General features: G+C 31.6%; 1 protein-coding gene across 1 annotated transcript; it reads right to left on the bottom strand.

Annotated features, from left to right (window-relative positions):
• Positions 1 to 3159: 3159 nt before the first annotated feature.
• On the bottom strand, positions 3160 to 5124 carry LOC134274256 (uncharacterized). Its single transcript, XM_062756512.1, has 4 exons — positions 4875 to 5124; positions 4694 to 4786; positions 4282 to 4488; positions 3160 to 3251 (listed from the first exon to the last, which is right to left on the bottom strand). Exons 1-4 carry the CDS (start codon positions 5122 to 5124, stop codon positions 3160 to 3162), a joined length of 642 nt encoding a protein of 213 aa, XP_062612496.1.
• Between the last annotated feature and the right edge of the window lie 4115 nt (positions 5125 to 9239).

Genomic DNA, 9239 nt, shown 5'->3' with positions numbered 1-9239 from the left:
ATCTGTTTCATACTTGGATATTTTACTTGAAAAAGACACTAATAGTAATCTTACAACCAAACTCTATGATAAACCTGATGATTTTAACTTTTCGATTGTCAACTTCCCTTACCTATGCATTAATATACCTTCATCACCTGCATACGGAGTTTACATATCTCAGTTGATTCGATACGCTAGAGCATGCTATGCGTACGAACAATTTCTATAACGAGATAATTAAAATTTATTGACAAACAAGTTGATGAAACAAGACTTTCAGCAGACTCGTTTAAAGTAATCCTTTCTTAAGTTCTATGATCGATTCTATGACCTTGTCAGCAAATACAATTTATCACTTCAGAGTCAAATGCTGACTGACGTTTTTCATACTAATTTTTAGTCCATTATTTATACACTGAATTGACGACGGATTTTTCCTTTATTTCCCGATCATGACAAGGAGTACACGACGGGTGTGACCGGTCGGCAGGGGATGCTCACTCCTCCATGGTACCTGATCCCACCTCTGATGATTTGGGGGTCCGTATTAGCTCTGCACCTATTTTGTATTGTTTTATGGACTTTGATATTGAATACTGTTCGTTATCTCCATATCCTTCATACATTCCGGCGAATGTCAATGAGTGTATCTATGATCCAATGATAACATTTCGAATGGCAGAGAGATGGGGCTTAACGTAGAACCTACGTCGTATGACATCAAAACTAGTGAATGTGTTTAGCCTGTGCTAGATCCATTATGACGTCATAATTGATTCAATGTCACTTTTTCCCGTACTTTACAGCTTCAATAGAAATGGTAGAAAATATATTCACAGAATTCAATTTAAAATTATGCCGAAATAATCATAATTCAATTTTTTTTTGTTATAATGCTTAATGATATATGTTTCTTGAATTAGAGAAACATGTAGGCACCTTTCAATTAATAGATCTTGACCTTAATTAAGTTAACAAATCCAAGACCATCTTGTGTAATGAAATAACAATGTATACAACTTACTGTAATAATATAAATGGTATGTACATGTAACTATTTTGAAGGAATGCAAAAATCCAAAAAAAAAATCTTCAGTTGCCAACTAAATAGTTGTAATATGTTGATAAATGTGTCTAAGTCAAAGATGTACATGTTGTAGATCCTGTGATCGTGTGAACATTTTGTGATATCTATCATGAAATGATGTGCATTCCTTTTCATAATTGTTTGTTACTTATTCATTACTTGGAGTTTGGTTACAATTGATTACAAATTTACAATTTTTCTATTACATATGATCGTTTTAAATTAAAAGTACAATTTTTGATAAACTTTTTTAATCTGAAAGTAACCCAAACAGTCATTTAATAATTAAATCCCGTGTAAGTGCAAAAAGGTCAAGAATATTAGGATCGGTAAATTACCTATCTCTCATTAGTTATAAGGGAAAGGTATATATTTTAATCACTTTTTGTAGTCATTTGGGTATGTTCTTTATCATATTGAAAATTGAAAACATTGTGACAAAGACTTCTGAAAATATTTACAAATGTAGGGTGGAAAATTGACTGAAAATAAATAGAGTTCATTTGCCTATAGTTTTTAAAAAGTGGACTTATCTTTTATGTCAATTGAATAAAAAAGAATTTATTCTCGGGAAATATTGTTTGATACTGTTCAATTAATAAACAATAAAACAACGATGTTTAAAGAAGTATTTTTTTATTTTTTGTCTTCTTTGCATGACAAGTACCCCTGAAAATGACTGAAATTGTGAAGTCGTAATATGTAATTATCATTCCATGTTTAACTGCCTGCACTGTATTTAATAAGAAGGAAACATGTCATGAGCTTTTGACTGATTAATAAGCGGGTGCTAATTTATCATTATGAAAAGTTTGAAAATCTTGTGACAAAGACTTCTCCGACATAGGTTCTACCTTAAGTCGTCTCATCGTTGTCAACAACATTTTAAAGTTGCTGATGTTATTAATTTCTTAACCAATGAGAATCTATTCGCCATTTGAGAAACGTTAATTAGGTAGTGTCTAAAAAGCCACGCACTACTGAAAATCAAAGGTTAACTGAGAATCGTACTATTTTGGAATTCTATTTAACTGGCAATAAAAAATGAAGAACACACTGTCGTTTCTTTGTTTTCTTACTAAATCTTAAACTGCAGAATTTCGAGAGAAAATAGTGAATTTCCAAAATATTGTCCATATTACACTGTATACTAGTACAAGGTTGTATGTACATGTAATTACATTATGATATTATGATGTTAATGATCAATTGATTTGTTTCTTTTACGATAAATTTTATAAATACATAACCTGATACCAAAACTTACCAAATGGTTATATATACATGTGCCTGTAATTACACGTATATTATGATATTGATGATTTGCTAATATTACCATTAATTAATAAGTACATGACTTGTGTTATTATTATACTATGGGTTAAAAGAAAATTTCCGAAACAAGTGTCTGTGTGATAAACAGAGTAAGTATAATTGCACATGATTTGCTGAGGAAAAAATGGAGAGGGTTTGCGAACAGTCAAATTGTTTCCCTTCATCTTTCCTATAATAAAGGAACCGAAGCCGATTTCGTTGTTCTGTTTGAGGACAGAATCCAAAAATCCCAATTGGATGGAGGATGGAAATAATCACAAAATACATTAATTTGATGTATACATTGCAATATATAAATGTTAATTTTCCGGTTTTGTATATCCATTACCGCCGTGAAGCAATGTCAACTGTTGTTACGCTGGAGGGCGTGTCTTTAATAATCAGCGGGTATTAATGCTTCTCGACAAATCAGATTCAACCAATTTACTTGAAAGTATAATAATTTATACAGAAATATTGAATGAATATGAAATATATACATGCAAATTTAAACCACACAAGAAAATTCTGCACTTCTTACAAAATTTATTTTTTTTCTGAGAGAGATACATATAAATTGATCCCTTCTCTCATTTTAATCTCAATGGGGTTATTTCTCTACACTTATTTATTGAAGAAATGTCTATATTCAAATTTAAGTATCTCGATTTAGTCATCAATCTTTACGATAAATTAAAAAGAAACAATTGAGTTATTTAGTTAGGTGGTGTAGCTGCCTACAATTTTGGAGTTGGAATGTTCAGTCGTGGGAAAACTTAGACATTGGTTCCACTGGTGACGATTACAGCAATGACGTCATTGCTAGGGCTCAGTACCTTATCAAACATGAAGGATGGTAGGCGGTCACCTAAGGATAATGAATTATTATAACCATGGTTATAAGCTTCTGCTTTGATATTGAAAATGAATTTATAACTGTTATACAGTATTACGTCCAAAAAAAGTATTTTTTGTAAATTGTTTTTGTCATATACCCGACTTAAAATGCTATCCAGTCAATAAAACTGGAATTTAATCATTGGTCGTTCTGTTTTTTAATCATTATACGATTAAACGGGGGTTTTATTGAAAAAAATAATCGATGTGTAAACTCTTGACATTTTTCTCACAAACTTAATAAAAGTGCACAGCAATCATCCTGGTCATGTGATTGCTGTGAATGAGGGCTCGACAAAACAGCTCTCAAATGTACAGGTTGTGATGAAATTGCGAGAGTGTGTTGTATGTCGCCATGACACATCCTCCATAACTCAGTGAATGTTTCCATGACAACACTTCCGCTTTCATTATCTTGACCAGCTTTAAAAAAGAAATTACATCTTCTCCCAAGGTTGAAGAAAATTGTTCAATATTAGGTCTGTTAAGGCTTGTTCTGAATTCCCCAGCTCTGATTTTATCAGATTTGATTTCACAAACCTTAAAAACAAAAATAAAAAGAAATGTTGAAAACTTGTGCATGTACTTAATAATATACTAGTTAATCGATTTATATTTTGTTCCTGCAGTTTAAAATGTTGCGATTATATTATTCCACAACTTTGATTTTGCAATATTAAGTTTTTCTGTAGTGTCTATTAGGTCTATAGTACTATTTTGGAATTCTATTCAACTGGCAATAAAAATTGACGAACACAGTATGAATTTGTCATTTCATTGTTTTCTTACTAAATCTTAAAATGCAGAATTTCGGAGAACAAAAGGAATTTCCCAGATATTGTCCTTTACACTGTATACTAACCCTGTACCTGTAATTACATGTATATGATGATATTGATGATTTGCTAATAGTACCATTACTTAATAAATACATGGCTTGAAACTTAACCTTACCAAACTCTGAAAAAAGGCAGGAGCAGCACCAAATACGTGAAATATACCATCAGCTATAGTGGCGGAGATACAGAGGATTAACCACAACCACGCCACCATCACCATGTGCTCCAAAAACGGATTCAGGGTCAGAGTACACATATCACTGTATTTTCTAGTATGCTGGTAAACAGTGTAAGTATAATTGCACATGATGTGTTGAGGAAAAAATGGAGAGGGTTTCAGAACAGTCACATTGTTTCCCTTCATAAATTCTATAAAAGAGAAACCGAATCTGATTTCATTGTTCTCAACTTAAAGAGAAAATCCAAAAAATCCAAATGGGTGTAAATATTCACAAAATACATTAATTTGATAAGACACTGCAATATCGTAAATGCCCCGAGAGATAAAATGTTAATTTTCCGGTTTTGTATCCATTGGTAGATGTAGATGGCGAGCCTCTTGCCCCCAATTTACCGTCTTTTTCTCCGCTTCCGGGAACAATAAAATGGATACCCAACTTCTTTTTTGTCAGATTCCATATCATAAACGGAATTCGAAAAAAATAGCCTGTAAAAACAGAACTAGATACATATGTTGGTACACAGTTGTCTCATTGGAAGGATCATCGGAAGGATCAACATCCTCGACAAAATACAATGATAGGGATTGTGGTCGCTGGGTTTCCACGGCACCTTCCTAATTGTTCTGGCATTATAACACCGAGCTTTTTCATAATCAACCATGACTGGTGTGAACTCCGCTGGAAAGGCACATTCAATTGGATTGAAACACACTGGGTACAAAAATGCCAATATGCCCAATGTCAGGAAAACCAGAGGAGTCCATTTTCCATTTAGTTTGCCCACCCAACTCTCAAAAGACAGTGTGGATTTTTTATCAACCATACTGGACCTTCAAGAAAGTTTTAAATATTTTTTAAAGATTTCCTGCAATTCTAGTAGCATGGCGTTATCTTAAGCTTGTTATAAATCCTTTAAAATAAATATTATCATACCACATCATACTACTTATTTCACAATCACTCTTAAACGTAAGAGGCCCAAACTAAACTCACCCAGAAAGTTTGTAAGACCATACATTGTTCCCTGTTTGGGTTAAAAAATCATGAAATCCAAACCATTTGCAAACTATTATGAATATGCTGGATATCATACTTGCTATTCCGGATTATCTATTAAACACTTTTGGTAAGGTCTGCTCATTATTTTGTTTGTTTTAACGCCCCTCTCACATTTTTTCACTCATATGGCGACGCCATCATTTGCCGTGGAACCTTTTCATCCTACATTAAACCTCAGGGCCATGACCTCACTTTTCTTAAATTTGTGTTTAAATCAATTTCAAAGAAACTATTCAAGATATTGTTTTTAAAACAAGAGGTCGGCCCATGGACCACCTGAGCACTGTGGCTAGGAAGAAAGCAAGAATAGTCCAGTTTTGAAAACCTTAAACGCAGTGGCCCAACTTTCCCAAAAGACATTCTAAGAATGCTTCATATAAATATATCAACCATAGTGTATATGGCTTAGTTCTTAAAAAAAAGATTTTAAAGATTTTTCCTATAAATTTCTTGAAAAAATGTGGTGTCCATTGTGGCCCCACCCTACCCCTGGGATCATGATTTGAAAAGAAATCTTTAATTAACACACCTAGGATGCTTCCAAAATTTGTTTCATCAATCCCTACCCAATGGTTCTTGTCCAAAATGTATAAGTGACTTTGGTTTTACTTTTCTTTATTTTAGTACATTTTTTATGAATTGACAGTACTGATACATAAAAACTAGTAATGTATCAATTTTTTTTACTAGACATATTTCTAGTTATCAATGGTTTAGAAAGCAGTGCATTCCATAGAGCCTTATAGAGTCTAAATATATCTCGTTAATCTAATATTTGGCATCTCTGGGAATAAAATGTTTTTCACTGTGTTTTATAAAAAAAAAATTGAGGAAATTAAAAGTAAATAGGCCTCAGTTATTTGGTAATGTGCAGTAATTAGAGTAACTTATCGCTGTTGTGTCTACCGTAATAGTTTTCTTTAAAACCTGTCTATCCTTACAGAAGAGAACGAGACAGTTTGCTTCAGATAAAATCAATGTAATCTTTAAAAAAAACACTTAAAAACACTGCTGTGATGTAATTCCTTTGTTCTTGATTTTAAAATTTTACTTGTGGCAGTCCAAATTGGGGCTTGATATTAATCAAAAAAGTATACAAAGCATCAACTCGGCCGAAAACAAAATTTAGCATAAAAAAAATCTTTTACATTTAAATGCGTCCATGCAAGGAAAGCACGTCAAGATAGTTGAATAATTTATTTCATGTTGACTTCAAGGAAAAATAAAAATTTTTAAAGAATTAAAATAAACATTTTACCGCATTTGCCCCGATGTAAAAAGAAAATCAATCATCATTGATGAATGATAAAAATTTATTGTCATCACACCCATTCTCAATATAAGGGCTCAAAGAATGTCGCCCCATTTTCATTTGAAAGAAATACCACTGATGTAATTTTTAAATCAACATTATAAATAATCATATAACAATGAATAAGAATTCATATAATTATCAGTCTGAAAGGGTATTTAAGAATTCCCAAATTCAAATATAGTAGCCTATTTGAAATGTAGTTACGTCGCCGAGGCAAATATTAATCTGACCCCTCTGTGTAATATGAGTTTTGATTCTCAAGAAAAAATTTTCTGATAAGTTAAACCTTGTATCATATATATTTTTTTTATAACAATAAATACATTTTCTTTGTGATAAAAAATAATTTTTATTGGAAAGTCCCTGTCGCTTAATTCTATTTCAACCACATTACAAGCAAACACAAAGATTATACACCTAATAGTTTTGTTCTCCTTTATTTATTGATGGGCTAAATTTGAAATTTCAAAGGATTAATTACTCCTACTTAGATAATGAACATAAATTAAAATTTTAGAACTTTTATAAATATGTTTACGGAATGAAAGACATTTTCAATCGTAGAGGTAAGAAAGAAATGTACTTTACCAAAATTTTTTATTAAGAATACTAGTATATATTAAGTAGAAAATATGAGAGACTTGAATAAGCAACCCCTTGTATCCTGTAAACTGGCAAAGAAGTTTTGCTTAGCACAATTACAAATTATTTTTTACATGAAAAGTGATCATTTGAAATGTACGTGACTAAAATTAAGTCCCCCATAAATTCGAATTAAGTGAATCTCGCACGAATTTTCACGTATTCTCATACTTTCACACACACGAATGTGTACACAAAGGAAAGTTTCAAAGGTTGGAGGTCGGCAAAATCCCAAAAAAGAAAAGAAACGTTTCTGCTAAAAAAAAATATATTAAGGTCAATTATATGTAATATAATTTGGATACCTGGTATATATTTCTGAATACGAAACCTGTATGATGCATTTCTTATGATATGCAAGTTCAAATAGTATCAATATATTGCGTGTCTAACGTATGCTTGTGGAAGAGAATTGATTTTTATATTTGAAATGTACGTTACGTATGGTAACGTACATTTTACGTATTTCTAACTGACATTTTTTTATTTAGTCAATGAATTGCGTTTACACGAGCGAAACAAAATTATCGTTACCATCCATTTGACAACTGGCCACATAAATCCATCTAAATGCACCCCCAATCCCCGTAAATGTTTTAGACTGTTACAACATGCTAGAAAATTTATTTCTAAGTGTCTTAAATTCATCTTTGGCAACCTTCCTGAGGGTTTTCTTTTAATATGCGACTTTTCGTCAATATTAATTTAATTGTTGTTGATAATTTAAAACAACGTATGCATAGGCTTATAATTGATAAAAAAAAAAGAAGAAAAAGAAAAAAAACAAATAAACCCAGAACACAAGACGGTCAAGTACATTTCAAATACTGAAAGGCACACAATACTCAGTTTTGTTTGAAACATTGCATTTTGGGTTATATTTTTCCAGATCTGCTGAAAAGCAATTATGTTTGTGTTTTGAAAAACGATGTTGCAACATACTAAAAAAAATTAAAAACTGTCATGGATATATTGGAAAATTTATGTTGTTTCAATGGCCAAACACGAGCATTTGTTAGTTCATAGCAAAATACGTCTGACTCTTATATTTTTTTTGTTGTATCCTTGCACAAAGGTAGAAGTAACTAGGCTTCGACCGGTGTCAATTTCAGCGAAACAGCACAAAAGAGTGGTTGAACTGAGGTGGAAGGGACTCCCCAATAATATGTGAAATGAACGTTACCGAAGTGACGTGACGTTCATATAGTTGATGACAAATAACCTCGCTTGTTACATTATGATTTCTTATTACTGCGTTAAAACGCTTCATTGAATTAATTCAATTGCTTTTTTTAATATTTTCTTATTACCAATTTACATATTATTACAAGCTTGAAATGTACGTTACCTATCAAATTTCCCAGGCAATCGTGTCTTTATAGTGATGATTGTGACATATAACACAATGTGATTACATAGAGAATCATTTTTGGAATAAACTGAAACAAAACGATGAATTTTTAGGTGAATTTTAAGCTTTTTATCAAACAGAAAAATTTCTTGAAATGTACGTTACATTTACGTAGTTTTCTAAAACGGCATGGATATATGTTAAAAAAGACAGTAACTACAAAATAGAATTTTACTACATGTACATGTTAGGTTCCAGTATCTATAGAAAATGACAAGATTCCAAACTATCGCTTAAACAAAACAGAGAGAAGAATTTAAAGCATATATTTAAAAAATGTTTTTATACATCTGGATCAAAAAGTAACCTTTGTTTTTTAAAAAAGGGAAAAAACAAACGCACGTTCGTATGCCGAGAAAAAATGATGCTGACAGAGTTGGTAGGATGTGCTGGTGTTAAGATGAGATATTCCAATTGTGATTTTAATGACTACATTTTTTTACATATCGGACATTGAAGAAAAGTAAGACATTTCAATAATTTCTGAAAAAAATCACCCTTACTTTATCGT

The sequence above is a fragment of the Saccostrea cucullata genome, unplaced genomic scaffold, assembly GCF_032062105.1.
Source record: "Saccostrea cucullata isolate Sc308-1 unplaced genomic scaffold, CSIRO_AGI_Scuc_v1 ctg7574, whole genome shotgun sequence".
Lineage (NCBI taxonomy): Eukaryota > Metazoa > Mollusca > Bivalvia > Ostreida > Ostreidae > Saccostrea > Saccostrea cuccullata.
This window is presented reverse-complemented; position numbering and strand designations above follow the sequence as displayed.

What these genes read in the sequence shown, in the direction of transcription:
- LOC134274256 (XM_062756512.1), bottom strand. Translation starts at nt 5,124, where the DNA reads ATGGTTGATAAAAAATCCACACTGTCTTTTGAGAGTTGGGTGGGCAAA. An exon ending in CGACCACAATCCCTATCATT is followed by an intron (nt 4,787 to 4,874) that starts GTATTTTGTCGA and finishes CTGTTTTTACAG; the next exon opens with GCTATTTTTTTCGAATTCCG. An exon ending in CGGAAGCGGAGAAAAAGACG is followed by an intron (nt 4,489 to 4,693) that starts GTAAATTGGGGG and finishes TCTCTTTTATAG; the next exon opens with AATTTATGAAGGGAAACAAT.